This window comes from Penicillium vulpinum, assembly GCF_028829585.1.
Source record: "Penicillium vulpinum strain IBT 29486 chromosome Unknown utg000001l_segment0_segment0, whole genome shotgun sequence".
Classification (NCBI taxonomy): Eukaryota; Fungi; Ascomycota; class Eurotiomycetes; order Eurotiales; family Aspergillaceae; genus Penicillium; species Penicillium vulpinum.
In genome coordinates this window covers 1,656,770-1,675,839 of record NW_026643241.1, presented here as the reverse complement: position 1 = coordinate 1,675,839, position 19,070 = coordinate 1,656,770, and the positions used below count along the sequence as shown (strand labels likewise).

General features: G+C 46.6%; 7 protein-coding genes across 7 annotated transcripts; 2 read left to right on the top strand and 5 right to left on the bottom strand.

Moving 5' to 3' along the window:
• Nucleotides 1–860: 860 nt before the first annotated feature.
• Nucleotides 861–4,481, bottom strand: N7479_000610 (uncharacterized protein; the record flags this gene model as incomplete). Its single annotated transcript, XM_057248308.1, has 2 exons — nucleotides 861–3,138; nucleotides 3,199–4,481. The coding sequence occupies 2 exons, from the start codon at nucleotides 4,479–4,481 to the stop codon at nucleotides 861–863; spliced, it is 3,561 nt and encodes a 1,186-aa protein (XP_057112740.1).
• Nucleotides 4,482–5,159: 678 nt separating this feature from the next.
• On the top strand, nucleotides 5,160–6,359 carry N7479_000609 (EF-hand domain-containing protein; the record flags this gene model as incomplete). The annotated part of the gene is made up of 4 exons (XM_057248307.1): nucleotides 5,160–5,200; nucleotides 5,258–5,276; nucleotides 5,327–6,269; nucleotides 6,337–6,359. The coding sequence occupies 4 exons, from the start codon at nucleotides 5,160–5,162 to the stop codon at nucleotides 6,357–6,359; spliced, it is 1,026 nt and encodes a 341-aa protein (XP_057112739.1).
• Nucleotides 6,360–6,681: 322 nt separating this feature from the next.
• On the bottom strand, nucleotides 6,682–8,322 carry N7479_000608 (uncharacterized protein; the record flags this gene model as incomplete). Its single annotated transcript, XM_057248306.1, has 1 exon — nucleotides 6,682–8,322. The coding sequence occupies one exon, from the start codon at nucleotides 8,320–8,322 to the stop codon at nucleotides 6,682–6,684; it is 1,641 nt and encodes a 546-aa protein (XP_057112738.1).
• Nucleotides 8,323–9,049: 727 nt separating this feature from the next.
• N7479_000607 (uncharacterized protein) lies at nucleotides 9,050–9,247 on the bottom strand (the record flags this gene model as incomplete). The annotated part of the gene is made up of 1 exon (XM_057248305.1): nucleotides 9,050–9,247. The coding sequence occupies one exon, from the start codon at nucleotides 9,245–9,247 to the stop codon at nucleotides 9,050–9,052; it is 198 nt and encodes a 65-aa protein (XP_057112737.1).
• A 699-nt stretch (nucleotides 9,248–9,946) lies between these two features.
• On the bottom strand, nucleotides 9,947–10,285 carry N7479_000606 (uncharacterized protein; the record flags this gene model as incomplete). Its single annotated transcript, XM_057248304.1, has 1 exon — nucleotides 9,947–10,285. One exon carries the CDS (start codon nucleotides 10,283–10,285, stop codon nucleotides 9,947–9,949), a length of 339 nt encoding a protein of 112 aa, XP_057112736.1.
• An 853-nt stretch (nucleotides 10,286–11,138) lies between these two features.
• On the bottom strand, nucleotides 11,139–15,047 carry N7479_000605 (class V chitinase; the record flags this gene model as incomplete). Its single annotated transcript, XM_057248303.1, has 4 exons — nucleotides 11,139–11,730; nucleotides 11,814–11,999; nucleotides 12,061–12,443; nucleotides 12,648–15,047. 4 exons carry the CDS (start codon nucleotides 15,045–15,047, stop codon nucleotides 11,139–11,141), a joined length of 3,561 nt encoding a protein of 1,186 aa, XP_057112735.1.
• A 1,445-nt stretch (nucleotides 15,048–16,492) lies between these two features.
• N7479_000604 (uncharacterized protein) lies at nucleotides 16,493–19,043 on the top strand (the record flags this gene model as incomplete). The annotated part of the gene is given in 10 exon segments (XM_057248302.1): nucleotides 16,493–16,578; nucleotides 16,591–16,696; nucleotides 16,742–16,983; nucleotides 17,047–17,227; nucleotides 17,280–17,584; nucleotides 17,656–17,775; nucleotides 17,846–17,982; nucleotides 18,004–18,316; nucleotides 18,405–18,541; nucleotides 18,646–19,043. 10 exon segments carry the CDS (start codon nucleotides 16,493–16,495, stop codon nucleotides 19,041–19,043), a joined length of 2,025 nt encoding a protein of 674 aa, XP_057112734.1.
• Nucleotides 19,044–19,070: the final 27 nt, after the last annotated feature.

The following is a 19,070-nucleotide window of genomic DNA, read 5'->3' as shown; positions in this document are numbered from 1 at the left end:
TTGAAATCCTTTTGGCTTTTACTTTTGATTTCTACAATATGCAACACACATTGCCTCCCCGCAGTCGTCATCAGATATAGGTAGTGATGGCCCTCAAAGCTCTGATTCATCCTAGGTATGATATACACGCGCTTACTTACAGTCAACCCAAAAAGAAGCCTTTCCAATACTTATACCAATACCAGGCCCGAATTTCAGCAGGAACATCACAGGCAGGATTCTGGAGATCGCGATTTACTCAGTGAGCTACTCTAATGTGCTCCACCCGTGGGCTGAATGAACGAACATACCCAGAAAGGCTTGGCCCAGAGTCTCTCAGTTCAAGTCTCCCGAAATATGTCGATACATTTCGATACATTCGATCTGAATTATTCAACTCATGAAAAGATATTATCAACCGCTATCAAATGATGGTACAGGAAGAGATTATCGACCTGAACCACCCATACGGACATTGCTTTGTCGCTTGCCCTTAGCATATCCCGTTAGCGGTACGTGACTCTTCCATCCTCCCTGCACAAATTATCACTAATGCTTCCCCACTCTCAAAATTTGGTATGATCCGTGATCTGATATCGGAACCCGTTTCATGTTTTAGATGACTGGGCTACGGAGAAGTCGCCGAATGTAATGAGTATTTGCTCATCAATTTTCGCAATATATTTCGCCAATTTAGAAATATCAGAGCATATGCTACTTAAGTCAGACGACGAGAAACTAAAAGACCTCTAATGCTAGTAGTTTTGTGTGAGTATTAATGCGAAAATTCACACGAGCTAGACTCACAGACTAGGAACGCAGTGCTATGAGACAGAATGCAAAAATAGTACAGAAAACATACTAATTTCTTGATTTCGGGTTCAAGTTAGTGTTTCATCTGCGCTATCATTATCCAGCAGGTTCTGGACAGGCTTCTCATGGCCTTCCTCCGATGCAGCATGTAGCGCTGTTCCAAAAAGACCAGGAGCATTGATGTCGGCACCACGGTCTAGCAGGATATGTACCACCTTATCATGGCCTGCCATTGATGCGGTCTGGAGCGCGCTTCTATATGGTGTAGAATCATTGATATCGGCACCATGGTCTAACAGGATATGTACCACCTTCTCATATCCTCCCGATGATGCGGCGTGGAGCGCCTTTCCATATATAGCATTCCCTTGAGCATTGACGTCGGCGCCATGATCTAACAGGGTCTGTGCCACCTTCTCATGGCCTCTGTATGATGCGGCCTGGAGCGCGTTGCTATATTCCCCCCCTTGAGCATTGACATCAGCACCGCGACTTAGTAGGATCTGCACTATCATCTCATGTCCTCCCGATGATGCGGCCTGGAGCGCGTTACCACATACACCCCCTTGAGCATTGATATCGGCGCTATGATCCAGCAGGGTTTGCACTATCTTCTCATATCCCCCGTATGATGCAGCCTCGAGTGCGTTGCCAAAATAACCCCCTTGGGCATTGACATCAGCACCGCGACTTAGTAGGATCTGTACTATCATCTCATGTCCTCCCGATGATGCGGCCTGGAGCGCGTTACCACATACACCCCCTTGAGCATTGATATCGGCGCTATGATCCAGCAGGGTTTGCACTATCTTCTCATGTCCTCCCGATGATGCGGCCTGGAGCGCGTTACCACATACACCCCCTTGAGCATTGATATCGGCGCCATGCTCTAACAGGGTTTGCACTATCTTCTCATGTCCTCCGTATGATGCAGCCTCGAGTGCGTTGCCAAAATAATCCCCTTGAGCATTGACATCAGCACCGCGACTTAGTAGGATCTGTACTATCATCTCATGTCCTCCCGATGATGCGGCCTGGAGCGCGTTACCACATACACCCCCTTGAGCATTGACGTCGGCGCCATGATCTAACAGGGTCTGTGCCACCTTCTCATGGCCTCTGTATGATGCGGCCTGGAGCGCGTTGCTATATTCCCCCCCTTGAGCATTGACATCAGCACCGCGACTTAGTAGGATCTGCACTATCATCTCATGTCCTCCCGATGATGCGGCCTCGAGCGGGTTACCATATTCACCCCCTTGAGCATTGACATCGGCGCCATGGTCTAACAGGGTTTGCACTATCTTCTCATGTCCTCCGTATGATGCAGCCTCGAGTGCGTTGCCAAAATAACCCCCTTGGGCATTGACATCAGCACCGCGACTTAGTAGGATCTGTACTATCATCTCATGTCCTCCCGATGATGCGGCCTGGAGCGCGTTACCACATACACCCCCTTGAGCATTGATATCGGCATCTATTGCGGTTTCTCCCCCCCAGCTCGCTATCAAGACACTTACGATGTACTCCAACCCCAAAAGGGCTGCGTAGTATAAAGGTGACGGGATATCTTTGATAGCACGTCCAAAATCGGTTGGTAAGTACTGCTCAGAATGTAATATATCATATAGCGATTCCCTTGAACCTCTGCCATGTAGCCGTACCCATGTCGTAAATGCCTCTAGCTGGTCCTTAAACAGCTTCGATATTAAGCATTCAACGTCAGACTTTCCTTTGCCAGAATTCTTATAGAAAGTGAACCATTGCCCAGCAGCAAAGGGTGCCAAGGGAAAATTTTCCAGCTTCGCCTCGTCTACTTTTCCATTTGAGAGCGTCGGGTCTAGAAGGTAAGCGAGACAAATTTGAGCCATCTCTGTGTGGGCTTGTTCTTTTTGAACTGTGAATTTTGCTGCACCTTGTTGGGTAATCCGGTCTGATTCGAGATATTCTTGAACAGAAAAGTGCGCTATACGAACGATTGTAACCGAGTTTCTGAAGTAGTAACTGCCGGTGTCTGGAATCACTGCGAGCTCTATCAGACCAGAACAGATGTCGAGAATATCATCTTGGCTAAATGATCGACCATCACGATCTAGCTGTAGCTCGCTAGCCTTAACATCAATGGTAAGGGCGCCAACAAGTTCCTTCACTGTGACTGGGAAGTTAGACACACAAAGCAAAGTTAACATCAGCCGTGCCTCTTCAGCGTATTCCTCGTCAATGCTACACAGCATTCGCTCGTAAGTCTCATCCAGATCACGAGGCAAAGAGTGCAGACATTTATCGAGCTCATTTCGGATCCGGGCCCGTTTTAGGGCAAGGAGTTGACACTCAACATATCTGAATCTACGCATGTGAACAATTATTAGTCACATTCTTGTACTATTCCTCTTTATTATCACTCACACTCCCTGTGCCTTTTCCGTCAGCTTTTCTTGAATCTCTTCGTGGCGTGATTTCCATCGTTGAAGCTTGGGGTCATTGCTGAGCTGGTAAGAAATGAAATTTTGGATGTCTGTATCTGTCTCTGGGTTCCTCATTGGGATATCCTGGTATAAGGAAGTTCCCAGAGAATATCGGATGTCGATTTCGTTACGGCTGGTTACCAGTAGGTGGAGACTGGGTAGGTCCCATTGCCGGATCTTCTCTATCGCACCCAAAACGTCCTCTCTTTTATCGTCTCGGGAGCTTTCATCCAATGCGTCCAAGAAAATGTAGGTGACGCTGAACTTGCAGATGGTCTGCCGAAGGCAGTCAAGTAGGACTTTCTCTGGCGGGGTACCCGACTTATATGATGTATGAAGTTCTTGTAGCTCTTTTGTATCTCCTTCAAGTTGAGCCGACAGCTGTAATAACAATGCGCGTAACATGCCGGAAGAATCTCTCTTGGCCTCGTCATTGAAGGTGAAATAGAAAAAGCCGATTCCAACATTGGGATGATGTTGCCTCTCACGGAATGTATGTTGAACTGCCTGAATTGTCGTCGAGCATATGACCGACTTTCCACACCCCGCGAAGCCATTAATCCAGAGAAATGAATTAGGCTCAACTAGCCAGTTTTGGAATTTCTGGCCGTTAACCAACCATAGTCCTGTGCTTGTATGACGTTTCTCGCATGCGGCATTGTGATCAATGGTCGCATCTGGGGCCTTGAGCCAATCACGAATTGCAGCAGAGATTTGAATCGTCTTTGTCTCTTCGACGAATATTTTGAGTTCAGATATTCCATCTTCAAGCCCAGTCTGGTTTCTGAGCTGTAGCACATTTAATGCAAGGGACAAGTTTCCCCTTATCTCGCCGACGTCCTCCTCAAGCTTTTGTAGAGTACTTTTCCTAAACGGATAAGTCGCCCGGCGCCCGGCAACTTGGATTCGGTCCTTCAGACTTAGAGTAGCGTCCTTTTGGAATTTTTGGCACTCGTCCCTCAGTTCCTCAAGGATCTCACGGCATCCCTCTGCTACCTTGTCGATCTCTTGGAGTAGGGCATCCTTCTGAGGTTCGCCATTTTGCAGTGCGCCATCAAGGGATCGGAGAATGCTGAGAAGGCTCTCAAGATCACGCAGAGTCTTTTTCAGAGCAGGAGTCTGATCCTTGTATGCGGAGTAAAAATCGAGTAGAGATTTGGTAACCTGGATACCCAAAGACAGCAACCCGGCAACTCCAGATGCAATAGAGAGCGGATCTGCCATTGTAAAAAAAAAAAAAAAGGTCCGAAAAATTTAGGCAATAAGACAATTGAAGGTTTGTGGTCGTTGAGTGAACACATTGGAATTGGCGGGGCATTTGCCCAACGGGGTTGGGCTGCACGATTTAGCCTCACCCTATTTATAGAGTACATGCTATGCATCTCAACTAGTATGCCTATTTTACCTTAAATTTGGAGAATCGCTTCTCTAATACTATTCAAGCCTAATATGTAAGTGATAAACTCGTACTACCGTTAATATTAATGCCTGAATTCATATCCACGCACTTCTCGAAAGTCGTATTCGTATTAATCTAAAGCGCTAGAACTAACTAGAGCAACAGTGCTCCGTAAGCGTCAATTCACTAGATTATTCATGACTTGAATATAGAAAAGGGCATAGAAGTAGTTACATCTCCATGTAGATAATCATCATGGCACGTATAGCTATGAAAAATACCTCGATTTAACGAACATTTAGTTCTCAGTTTCGTTATAAAGGGGGTTTACGGTAGTTACACACATCGTCATCCCCGACATTATCACTTGGCGCGCTAAAAATGCCCCACGGCTCTCCGCTTAAATCTACCTCTCCTTTTATTATCCTTCCTTCTTTTCCTTCTGCTTCATATACCTCTGTTGCTCTTCATCAGAGTCCGTGTCCACCTACAGGACTCCAACCATGGCTTACAACAAATCCTACAACCCCGATGCGCTGCCAGCGTAAGTGCATAGTCGATCTAAGATAGTTCACAGTTACTGACTTGGGAAATACTACAGTCATGCTGAGCCAGAAGAGGTACAACATTCGTCGCGCGCCTCATCTTGCTTTCGCTAACGGTCAATTAGGTCGCGCAGATGTTAGGCAATATGACTGTATCAGGCCAAAGTCACACCCCAGGCCTCAGCCAGAAACCGCTCCCCTCTCGCCCACCGCCGCAAACAAGTCACAGCAGCGGTATTCCTCCCCGCGTTCCTGTATCCAGCGCGCCCCCGCAACACGCATACGCTGCAGCGCCCCCGCGGCACGAAGCCCTACCCCACCACTCCGTCTCCTACAACGGACGCTCCTCTTCAGCAAATGCGCCTCCGCCGAACCAAGTTCCCAGTCACAGCCAGTCGCAATCTCGTCCTCACCCTCTCCACCCTTCCCCACCGCCCCAAAACTATGGTTTCGGCCCCCCGCCAGTGCATCCCCAGCGCAGCAGACCCCCACCCTCCTCACGGCCTCCCCAATCGCCCGTTCCACCACCATTGACAGCACCCAGCAATGATCCGCAACAACTCTTTCCCCTCTTCCGCGCCGCGAACGCCTCTCATTCTGGCGCTCTTACAGAAGGGGAGCTCGGCAGCGCACTTGTAAATGGTGACTACACGTCCTTCCATCCGCGGACGGTCAGGCTGATGATCCGGATGTTTGACCGTGATGGGAGCGGGACAATCAATTTCGAAGAGTTCGTCTCGTTGTGGCGGTATTTGGCTGCGTGGCGGGAGTTGTTTGATCGCTTTGACGAGGATCGCAGCGGGCGTGTCAGTCAGCCAGAGTTTGAGAAGGCGCTTGTTGCGTTCGGATACCGTCTCAGTGGGAAGTTTATTTCTGTTATCTTTGGTGTCTTTGAAGCAAAGGGAAAGCAGATCAGCAATGCGCCTAAGGATCCTAGGTCTACTGGTATGAGCTTTGATCTTTTCGTTCAGGCCTGTATTAGTCTGAAGCGTATGACGGATGTCTTTAAGCGGTACGATGAGGATCGGGATGGGTACATTACTCTGAGCTTCGAAGAGGCTCTAACAGGTAAGTGTCTTGTTTTTTGTTATGCGATTGTTGGGGATAACTGGCTAACTGGGCGTCGTTTTTACAGAGATTCTTTTATTGCAGGAATAAAGTATTCTGCTACATTACCATACATATTCTTCTGCTCGACTTTCTTCCTAGTTGTGATGTTCTCTCTACGCTCTCCCTATCTTCATTATACCCCCAACCCCCACCTCCTTTTGTCATAGAATTGCATGTTCATCGAGGAGTTATTGAATCATAAGTATGCCTGGAATATGAATGCATTGAGATCTTTATAGTATTGGCCATCTTCTGCAAATGGGGCTTTCACTCATCAAAAGCCTTGTGGAGAAAAGGCAAGCCATATTAAAATTTGTATGTTAATAGATATAATTATATGATAGCAACATTAATGTTTGGATTAACTGGATTAAGTTGAATCGCTGTCTTCAGTTTCCCATGAATCATCATCACTATCCTCCTCTTGGCGAAGGTGTGCAAATTCAGGGTCCATCAAAGCCCGCTGCATAAGCAAATTGAAAAGCTGTGGTGGGATTGGGCCCATGCCACCATCTCCCGCTGGTAGACTTTCTCCGAATCCTGGTTCTTCGAAATCTTCCTCGTAACCAATCTCTTCACCAAAATCATCGAGATCACCGTAATCGTCGAAATCAGGTAATTCGTATGGCAAGATTTGGAAGTTCACTTTGGTTCCTTTGAACATATCACGAAGAGCAACGAAACATTGCTCGGGGGTTTTCCCTTCTGGAATACGTTGCCCAGAAAGCCTAATGGGCTGGGTGATATCGATTGCGAATACTTTGAAGTTAGCCAACTTCGGATAAAGACCATTTTTACAATCTGTCGCGATATTCTGAGTCATCTCCTGGATAGACGAGTTGCAGTCGGTGATATGGAGCGTGTCTAGCGAGCTGGGGAATCGAGGGTGTGATGGAAGAGAAGCGTGTGGGACGAGGATAGTCATAAGCTTAGAGAACTCGCGGAATGAGCCAAGCTTGGCGTGGCTAGCAACGATCTCCTCAGCATTGTCGACGTCCCAGTGTCCCATCGCGAACTCGAGGTGGAAGAGCTCGAGGGTATCCTTATGTAAGAGGACAGCTTCCTGGGCCTCCTTGGCAGTCATCTCGGGCGCGACATCCTCGCGCATTATCCGTCGCTCGTTAGGATCCAGGCTGAAATTGTTGTAAGTAAAGTTTTTCAGATTCTTGCATGCTTGCATGAGCTTTTTGATGGCGCCAGCATCGATGTGGCAGTGGTGGAAGGCCAGTTCCTCCGTCACCAGTGTTCCAGGCTGCCAGGTAGATGGAAATGATGCGTCGAAGAGATCACCGTACTCGAAGATGGAAGTGACGACCTTGGGAAGGGTAAGAAATTTCTGGTACGAAGAAATATCGAAGCCGGAAACTTCGTCGTCGCTTTCAATCCAGATAGACTCAAGGCTCAACAAAAACTCTGGGTTGTGATCGAAAAGCTGGATGAATGGCTCGATCCGGAATGGGAGGCTTGGTAGATGCAGCACACGAAGATTGGGAGTCTTGTTGGCTAATAATGCTCCGACAACACCGAGGTCGGCTCTCTCCAAGGCTGAAATCCAGCTTTCCTCCTGATCAGCCAATTTAAGGTCCCTAATTATGCCCTTGAATTGCTCGGAGTCCTCTGCGGAAAGTGATTTGGGACCAACTGGAGTGAATGGGTGAGGCATGATCGAAATTTGATGCACATGCTTTCCGAGGTCTGGACGTTGATATATTGTTTTGGTGAAAGAGATGGTTGGGCTTGGGTCCTCATCGAGGCCATCATCATAAAAATCACGGAAGAGGAGAGGTTGAGCCACCTCTCGGAATTTCCGCGAAACTAGGCAAACATTGCGCAGTGTCTCAATTTCATCAGGTTCATCATCGTCATAATCGTCATCTTCCAATTCGCTGGCATTGTCGTCTTTGGCTTTGGTATTTTTGTCTCTGTTCAGTACTTCGAGATCATCTGGGGTGGCCAAAAAAGACAGAATGAGATGTAGGAGCTCTATGGGAAGGCCCTCAATGTGTACCATATTGAAGATGAGCCCCACGCCGATGGCCTGAGTTGAGATTGGAACAGAGTGCTAGACCCAAATTCAGGTCAAAGGCGAGAAAGTAAGAAAAAGCTGAAGGACAAAACGAAGATAAGGAGAGGCCAAGAAATTATCTTCACGCGTTATGGCGCGTGAAGACCCATCGCATTATCCCGGAAAGGCAGTTAGGGCTAGTACGCTAGGGCTTTAGTCCACATGTAGCTTACGCCATTTCCTTTTCAGCTTTAGTGCCGTCCACTGACCATTTTTACCCCGCATATGTTGTAATCTATATCATCAGCTGTATAGATCTGAAATACCAAGATGATGCACGCAATACGTTGCTCATATGAAAATAATTATTTATTCGAACTTCCACCTCAATTCTAAATTCATATCTAGCGATCAACGTCCTTAGTACAGACTGATAGTTAAGAACCGTCGACTACAACGGCCCCCCCTGGACCATTGAGAGCTTGTCAAGTATAAATGGCTGGACGCAACTACCCCACACATTTCCGTTGTGTCCATTTACCCAGATGACTTTGAATAAACTAGTGATACCTACTAGCCATTGATCTAACAGTACACTGTCGTCTGTAGACTGTATACCGCGCTCAGACAGAAGCTTCATGTCCTCGTCTTCCTCTTCTTTAATATCTGCTAGAATAATGTTGTCATCCAATTCACTCATATATTGATATTGGAATCATCTCCTTCTTAGTCCCTAGCCACCATAAAGTCTGTTGTACCGGGTATTCGCAGCAGTACGTTTCTCTAAGTCCACGGTAGTACCGTCTTCGAAGTTATAGAACATTCCAATACCTAGGACAATATCAACTGGGACTCCACCGCCAAGCACCCAGGCCGATTTCTTAAGCTTCTCATGCTTCTCCCTATAATGTTGAAGTTGTAGCATATCCATAACCAAACTAGCTTCCAGATACCACAAAAGTCAAGGCAAAGAGATCCAAAGGAAAATGATGTCCAAATCGGGCTTCTTGTGAGACCTTTGCAAGCATAGTCAAAATTCTAATATAATAGGTTCTATAGACATAAATATCGAAGGATAGTAAAGAAAGAAGAAGTAAAAGATAGAATTGAGACATTGACGTTACCATTCATAATCCGGGTCCCTGTTAGTGCCACTGATTCGCCACATGCAACTATGTATGTACGATTTAGGCAACTGCGAGCCCCTACCAGGAATAGTCACTATTCAAGTGTGGAAAGAACGACCTACATATCTCCCCAAAATCAATCCACGCCGCCATTCTTCAATGTCAACATTGGAATGTGTCAACACTCCTCTCTCTCTCTCGACACACTCCTTTGCGCGTCGAAGCGCACCTCCGCGCTTCAAACGCGCTTTATAAGTACCATAAAGTGCCTCAATTTTACCTTTCCTTTCTCATGGATTTCTAAAAGCCTCCTGGGCTACCCACATTTCGAAATCCAACTGTCAAAGACAGGCTCAAGGATGTCAGACGCACTTCCAATCCTCATAAATGGATGAGTCAGGGAGGATCTCGTTCATGCTTGCGTGAAGCCCCCGGGTCACGGGTTCTTGAACTTCTTCTGTCAAAGGCAGGCTCATGGAGCCTTGTACACTCCGAGTCATCCTTCATGGGTTCGGGTCTGCACTTCCCGCTCGAATTCGTGACATCTGGCCAAGTTGATTCCTATCGTTCCTGCGCTCCGCTCTGAAATTCATACACACAACCACAGCCGTTACCGTGGAAATTATAAACTCAAGGGGCAGATCTACGCCATGAGTCTTGCTGTTCTCGTTCCCAGTTTCGTCGTCAGCGAGGCGGCATCTTACAGGAGCATCATGAAGGTATTCAAAGTCGCAGCTGCCAGTTGTGATCAACATCTTAGGCTGGGAGAGCATCTCCCATGTTCTCGGGTTGTCTTGAGTCCACAAAGCACTTGGACAGAGCTTCGCTGGATGCAAATCCATTAGTAGATTTGGACGATTGTACTTGATACAATCTCGGCACTAGATGACTAAGAATCATTGTTTATACAACCTATACACAATACACTCGGGATATCCACAAGACCAAATATTTATCTATGAAAAGATTTGGTACAGCGGCAAGACCTCAAGTTTGGTTTCGCCAACTGTTGTGGTGTGCAGGAGGCTCGGATGCTAGCTTGATCCCGCTCCGGGGTATATTACCGCGGGTTGTAGCTCAGCAATTAGCAATATCATCCTTCTTTTATTTTCATAACCCCGTGCAGTTGTTTTGTTAGTCTAGATCAGACTAGTCAGGTTTGACCTCGTGTTGGTAGGCCTAGTTGACCCTGACCTTGCGAGGTAGGGTGGTGCGTTGTCTTGTTTCCTTCTAATCCTCACCCAGCCTGGTGTGGGTCGACATACCGAGTCTGATCGCACAAGGCCGGGTACTCTTCACCGATCTGACTCGAGCCCGTGTGACCGAGCCCAATCTTTATTGTCTTTACGTCATCTCAGTTTACGTGGTCTTGTTGTACCTTGCTGCACTGTGAGACCGTTTGTTTGGTAGAGTCAACCTTGGAACTTGAAGGATTATATATTATAAGGCTTGGCAAATCTTGTAGTATTTCAAGGTTCGAGATACGGAGGTACTTATAGAACTCAGAATCCAAGTCGGAGCTGATTTAGAGAATGAGAAATTCCGAATACAAACTATTCGTTTGAAGATTTTTTCGGTCATGGCTCAATACGATATCGATTGAGGTTGCAATTATATAAAGAAATTCTATGAGTTCAGAATGTTTCAAGTTGCTCAGTCTGAGTTATTTCTAGGCTGTATTGAATGAGCAGGTGCTCAGGTGTGATGATGATGTCTCAGAATATATTTAATATCATCAGAGTAAGGCGATGCGGTGACTCTACTTCCCACTGCTTCATTGCTGAGAGAGGTGCTCTCTGGAACACTTGAGGATAAAGATCCAGATGGACGAGCAGGGTTTTCTGTAGGAATATGAGCTTCGGCACTGGTCACTGGACTTTCAAATGTGTCTTCAGAACGTTTGACATCCCATATATATTCGACTTTGCCATCTGGATTGACGAGAAGCTGCACCTCTTCATCCTCATCAGTATAAATAATATCGCAAGCACGACCGTCGATTGGATTTCCGAGGAGATCCTCGAACTCTAAGTCATCATAATCAAGTGTGCTACCCATTTCGGGGAGAGCGTTACTGCGGTCGTGGGCAACATTGCAGGTGAGTTTTGATAGATCTTGACTGTCGCTTTCAAATGGGGTACTTTGGTTCATGAAGGACGTCATTGGGAAGTCTCGACGCATGAAGCCAGCGCTATTCATTGAAGTCGGGCGACCAGCAGCATTAACGGCAGGACCAGGGTCAACACTCCAATCCTGGCGATTCCAGTTGTATGGGTAATCATACAGCCTATTCCGAAGTAAGCTATTTGTTTTGAGGAACTGATTGCGTTTTTCAATCTGGAGACATCAAGAAAGTCAGGGAGATCTTACGGATCATCATCCAGCACACGGAACCCATGGTCTGGGACCATTGTGTTGTGGATGTTGCCATTGCCGTCGGTATAAGTGTACGATGCGAAGCACAGTGAGTTTGCAGTCTGTGAGTCGAATCCATATGCAGTTACAAAGCGAGAACCGGCACCAACTCCACGGTCTCCATTCAAAGAACCAAATTCCCTGCAGGGAAAAAGAACTTATAAGAATTGTACATCTCAGAATAGAGGCTTCTCTGACTTACCACGTTGCTGGAGGAGGAGCAGGTTTGCCGCATGTTTCAGAGCGATATTTCCAGCAAGGAATCCACTGTGCCCGTTTCCAAAACCCGAAGTTACTTCCTTGCCGTTCATTGGCAAGGCTATTGACCAATCGACATGCCTGGGGATTGTCATTTCCAGATTCCATGAGATCGCCCAGGGGGAATTCATCAAGCTGACACTTGGCATGTTCATCACTTGGCTGCATACGACCATTCTGGACGAGCGTACGATACTGCTGAGAACGTTGGTTTGCAGCCCACCATCGATACATCCGCGAATATGGTCGGCCTGCACCTGGATTGAAGACTGTCTGTCCATTAAGCTTCTTTGTAATAGCCCATCGCTGATTATCGCAAATCTCATCCTAGCCCATACCGTATTTGCACGTATATGTAACAGAGCAGTCACAATCCTTGTTTTTGGTATAACTCAGAATTGGCCAGCCAGCAATTTGAGTTTTAGCTGGCTTATTGCCTGTGCCAACCTTTTTCCTGTTCGGTCTAGCTTGTCCCTTTCGTCGTCTCTGAGCTGGCCTTGATGGCTTACTAACAAAGCCAGAAGTACTCACCACAATCCCGGCAGCGGCACACAAAGCAATCTGAGGTGGGACACCAAGTAGGGAGAGACCAAATGTGAAGGGAGCTGCCGCAATAAAAGCCAAAATGGTGGTGGCACAGATGGCGGCTGTGATAACAACCTCTTCAGTGGTACCACGGGGATGAAGAACTTGAAGAGCATGATCTAATCCCTCTGGTATGCTGCGTTTGCTGAAAACACCTTGACCATACAAAAGCATATTTCCGGTGTTTGTTTTTGATGAAGGAATGAAACCAGTGCAACAGTAAGCTTGGAAACCACCCGTGCAGGTGAGGTCTGATGTAAGGCCATCCTCGTTCACTCCATACGAATTACTGTTCTGAGCAACGATGGTAGCATCAGGATCCGAGCATACAGGAGAACATGGCAATCCTACGCCACGGAATCCCTCCCAACTGCATGTGCCCATTGTTGTCTGTGGCGCACAGCATAGAGTTTGATATTCGCCAGACCGACACACTGAGTTTTGCTGGACGTGGGCAATCTGACCTCGGGCTTCAGTCACATCAAAGTAGGTGCTGTTACAGGTGCCCCCACAAAGCGTCCAGTAGCAAGAAGCGGCAATGGAGTTTTGCAAAGTAGCATTTCCCAACTGGTTCTTGTATTCGGTTGCTTCGGCTTCAGTCACACCATTAGCTTGGCCAATACCCAGCAGATCATTCATTGCATCCCCCTTGGTATTATCCATGTCAATTGACCAGATCATGACACCACCGAGACACAACTTGTTTGCTGCTTGAATTTTTTGTTGCATGGTAACACCATCGTCAAAACTTATCCATTGGTCATTGTCCCAGGTGATCCATTTTACAGCCGCCGTAGCATCATATTTTTCGGTTGCAACTCCTGATGCTTGAATAGCTTTGATTTCCGCAATGGAAAGAGTTCCAGCTGAATTTGTACAAGAGCCAGGATTACCGCCCCGGGTAAATCGACAAACTCCATTGGGATAGGTACAAGATGAATCCTGAAGAGTGAAAGACCGACCATACCAACCCAAACCCAGTGTGACTTTGCTTGGCTTGACGCCAGCCATCCAAAGCAAATCAAGTCCTGTTTCAATCTCGGTGAGATTGGTATGCGGACGGATATATGGACCAGTGTATTGGTTTGTAGCATCCCAACCCCCATGAATATCGTAACTCATGAGATTAAACCAGTCCACGTAGATTAACATGGTAACGAGGTCGAAGCCTTGTAAATACCAATATGAAGATGGCAATGTCACACTTATTCCGTAAGAAGTACCCCAAGATGATCTCATCTCAGCCAAAAGTTCAGCAAAGTTTCCCGTGTCGGTTGCTTTGCCTCCACGGTCAGTTGCTGCAGGATATTCCCAGTCAATATCAACAACATCAAAGCCGTATGACTGCATGAAATTTTGCAAATCAGAAATAAATTTGCGGCGATTTGACGCACTGCTGACCATATCGCTGAAAGCAGTGCGAGTGTTCGGGATGTTGCCATCATCATTAAATGACCACCCTCCGAGTGCAATCCACGTCTCAAGATTCGGGCTCTTCTTCTTGAGACTTGTAAAGCTCTTATATAGATCCGCAGCAGCAGAGGTCATTGGAGAGATTTTAAAAGTCGAGGGATTAAAGAAAGCAAATGCGAAATTGAGATGCGTCAAGCCGACCAACGCAATATCATCTGGTGATCTCTTATCGCATAATCGAGTACTCGAATCGTCAGCCCAGCTTTCATAGTAGCCAATGCGTCGACCGCTGTCAGCAGAGCTTCCTGCACATGAAGGTCTATTAACCGCTCCACAAGATCTATAGCCACTCTGGCAGCCGGCTTCGCAGAATTCCGAGGTCATACCGCAGAATCCATATTGTGAGCAGCAGACATTCAGAGGACAGTTTCCCTCGCCCGCAGCTGCATACTGTCCACATGGAGCAGTTGCATTGCAGTTGGATATGCAAACATCTGGAGCACAGCTTGATGGTGTATAAGAGCAGACGCCTGTGTTACTGCAACAGGCACCATTGTCGCAGGGAGAGCTAGGAGCACAGGATCCAGTCGGAAGACTGGCTCGCTTTTCTAGAGCGCTGCGCTCAAAGAGAGATCTTTTACTCGTTTGGTTCTGGCTTTTCTGCTTAGAAAGCTCTCTGAACAGATTCTGGTCCTTGAAAACTGGAGTCTCAGGTGAGTAAGGCTGGAAAAGTGCTGGCAAAGGCTTCGAGGCGTTCCGAGGAAGCTGGGGAGTTACATTCCACGTCTTGACTTGAGCCTTTGATGAAGTTGACGCAGCTTTCGAGCTTGTAGACGAATATGCTCTGGTAGACTGGACAATGGAAGCTGAGCGCGAGATTGTCACAAGGCAATAAAAGGTCAATACCCAGACCCAGCGAGGCGGGGACCACATTTCTGCTGCCCAGATCTGACAAAAAGAGACACAAAGCTGATAAAAAGCAATAAAATAGTATGGATGTATAAGACTTCTTGAGAAAAAAACGGGAGAGACCGATATATACCCGAAATATCTATTGCGAATCCCTTCTTGTGATACTTTCAAGTTTTTGCAGGCAGATCGTTCAGTGGTAGTATTTTATTTCGAGGGTAAATTTCGGTACGGCTAGTTCAATCCAAACATTTGAAGTGAACTATACGAGTCAATTTAGAAATTTGTTACCGGCAGGGTCTTTCCACTATCCAGGATTACCCCATGATCATAAGCTAGCTAGCTCATCACTCCACTGTGGCCCTTAGATACCGCTATATCTCAGGACTTATGTTGTAGCCTAGTGAAGTGAATGGTCGCCTGAACAAATTGCAGGTGGAGGGTGGTAATGGGTATTAACTGAATGGGTATACTTTGTAGATCAGTTGAATTCCGGAGAAAGTCCGAGTCTATGTGAGCCCATGTGCCACCAGTATGCCCAGGGACTTGGCTGAAACCGCTTGCTGACGGTTATTTATAGGAGCTAATCTCGCCTACGCATTTGAGGCTTTATAACGAGGTTTGAACGCTAGATTTATAGCGAAAGCCCAGTTCTCCACGACTACAGGCTCAGTCTGAACTAAGACAATTTGACTCTTAAATTCAGCCAAAAAAAAAAGAAGAAAGAAAAAGAAAAACAGGTCCTGAAGGCTTGGTATTGGCTACTTTTACTGCACTGGCTGAGCGACGTTCGCCCAGGACCTCAAGGTTACGCTAATCATGCTCTAATGCAGTGTAGCCTTATTTGGCGAGGTCCTAGCACGAGGCACCTGGGCAGGGCCCAACCTTGGAGCTCGGCGACTAGGTAGATCTTGCCTAAGTGGGCCCGAAAAAGCTCAGATACTTAACTATTATTGGCCCATCTCATTTACCGTGCCTCAGCCTCGGAACAGCCCGACGCTAATGTATGTGCACCTATGTTATACTTGCTTTTTTTTATTAGGAATACCAATATGTACTACGAATCATTTTGAGAAATCAATTATTACTATCTACAGATGTAGCTCCTAGCCTTTTCTGCATATAATTTGGTGTATACATTTGAAAGACCACTGTGTGTGCATTAGCGTCCCTTCTCGAGCTGTCGTGTAGGGTAGTATCGTCTGTATTTTCTCATTCCTAGTTCATACACAGTATACATACAAAAATGCTACTAGATCTCAAACAACACCTAATCATATGGCCCCTGTGGACAAATTCCCCTCCAGTAGGTGATAGTTTTGCTCGGTAATTCTCTGAGATTATCACACTGATCTTTCTTCTTCCTTCACTTCGATTTTTTCTTTGTGAATAACGAAGGGAAGATTATCAAGATACTGTGCCAGCTGAGACTCGTGGTTACAACATTTGTTGGATTAGTTTCACTGGTTATGGCTGACTTCCAGCTGTATACATATTATGATAGGGACACTTTGTTAGTATCATACGGGGTGACAACCTCATGTCTTGATGCATTGTAAGTGCAAAGACTCAGTATCAATGAGAGTTGTTCCTCTGCTAAAGATTCAGAAACACTACTGTCACATGCGATGAATCCCTGTCAACATTGCTCGGCGGAGGTGTGGACTATAATTGTGAGTGCTCGCAGATCAAACTGGCGATATAACTGAGCAACGCAGACCGAGTTCAGAGATCCAGAGATTCTTTTCATTTGTGCTAATATCCGACATGCAGATTGGTACATGGACAACATTACAACCCTTTGCACGACGACTTGTCAAACTTCGCTCCAGGCATGGGGCTCGAGTGTGGAAACCGCTTGTGCAGGCCAGACGGTTGTCCAACAAGGCGTTGTCGTTCAAGCCAAAGCTTTGTCTCTCTCATTAACTTATAATGCTGAGATTGCTTGTCTACAGGATAGGTAATCCTCAATTTTTGCACTAGAATGCGAATTACACTCGCTAACAGTCCGTAACCGCTATAGTCAATCTAACTGGTGTTTCTTTGATTCTCAGGATTGGCAAGGCAGTGATTACATCCGATATGACTCCCTGATGTGCTCTGATGAGAGCGATAGTCCTGCAATCTGCAATCAGACGGACTTCGATATGGACTCAATAACCTCGGAGATGCAGGCTATGACAAACCTGTATAATTCAACTTTTGTATGAGTGCCCTGGCCAGCTGTTTATAGCATAAAATACTAACGAGCCTTAGTTCTGTAGCGAATGCTTCCTAGAGCTTTATCGAAAGCGACTTCTCGACCCGTGGTTGACACCAACTAATTTTACTGGGTATCTGATTGATCAATTCGATGATTTGCAGCGAAATTGTTCAACTTCACTACCATATACCACGTCTTCCTCTACATTGTACGTCGGGGTTCAAACTGCGACAGCTACTACCACAACAACTACAGCCGCGACAACAGCAACAGTGACCACCACTGCCACGCCAACTTGCCTGGGACAGTTCGTTCAGCCCATCAAGAATTGGCTAACTTGTAACAGTCTAAGTGACCTGTGAGTACCATTCCTGAGAGTTTACTCAAGGGAACCTTAGATCTTATGGCTGACATATTTCTTTTCGAAAGATATAACGTTTCCACTGGTGATGCTCGTTTGACAACGGGCAGCACCGACTGTTACTTTAACACTGCTGTCTGCTTACCACAGCCTTGTCCGATCACCACGGTATGGGATGCTCCAAGCTGGTAAGAAATCGAACCAAATCTTACAACCGGGGATCCAACCTGAATTTCACTGACTATGGACTGATATCAGTTCATTCCTTGCCAATCTTGCTTCCAATGCAACCTACAACGTATCCGAGAGCCAATTCTTAAGTTGGAACTCCAACATTTTGGGGAGCTGTGGCGGAGTATCCAACGGTCAGCGCGTTTGCTTGCAAGCTCCTGGTGGTATATAGGCCACACCCCCAGTGGTCATCACAGCACCTACTGGTACGAGTGCATACTTTACCACCGCCACCCCACCACATCCAACTCAGAATGGCACTATGAGTAACTGCGGTAAATACTATCAAGTTTCTATGGGCGATGATTGCGCTACAGTTGATCTAAGATTGGGTCTCAATTTTACGACCCTGCAGTCCTTGAATACCTTCCTCAACGACACTTGCTCTAATCTGTGGTTGAACTATGATATTTGTGTCGCCCCGGTCTCCACGCCAGTGGTCTCTACTGATGGATCCTGTGGCATGGGTGTGACCTGTACTGGCAGCACATTTGGATCGTAAGTCTTACCATATCCCGATGTCTCAGATGCCTAGTTTATGAAGGTACCGTGGTAAAATTATGAGTTAATACGCTATTCCTTCCAGCTGCTGTTCATCGGCCGGTACATGCACGAATGACTGTGGCTCGACAGGCAATGGAACCATCAGTACAAACGATCTATGTGGGCCGAATAATACCTATATGACTTGCCCGGGTTCTGAGTTTGGTGATTGCTGCAGTAGTGAGTGATACCCTGCCATTCTATTTTGAGTGACGATTTTGGGAGGGAAATTCAAGCAAAAGATAGCAAACAGTGTGACTGACATATTTGTTTCCTCTCAGCAGTCTATGGATATTGCGGAAATGGAACCTCCTTTTGCGGCGCAGGAAACTGTTATGCTAGATCCTGTGCGACTGACAACGGAGGCCCATCGGTGAACGGTGAATGCGGGCCCAATTTTGCTGGAACTAAAACTTGCACAGGAACACAGTTCGGTAGCTGCTGTTCAACAAGTGGCTATTGTGGAAATACGAATGATTATTGCAGCCCGCCAAACTGCTACTCTGGCGCCTGTTTGAAATCAGGGTATACTTCAACTAATGGTGAGTGTGGTCCCAATTTCTCAGGAAACATGACATGTCCGGGATCCTTGTTCGGAGATTGTTGCTCTGTAAATGGATATTGTGGCAACTCTACCGCTTATTCCTCTGGTTCGAATTGTTATAGTGGTGTCTGTACGTAGGAGATGTATTGATACTTGAAATCCATC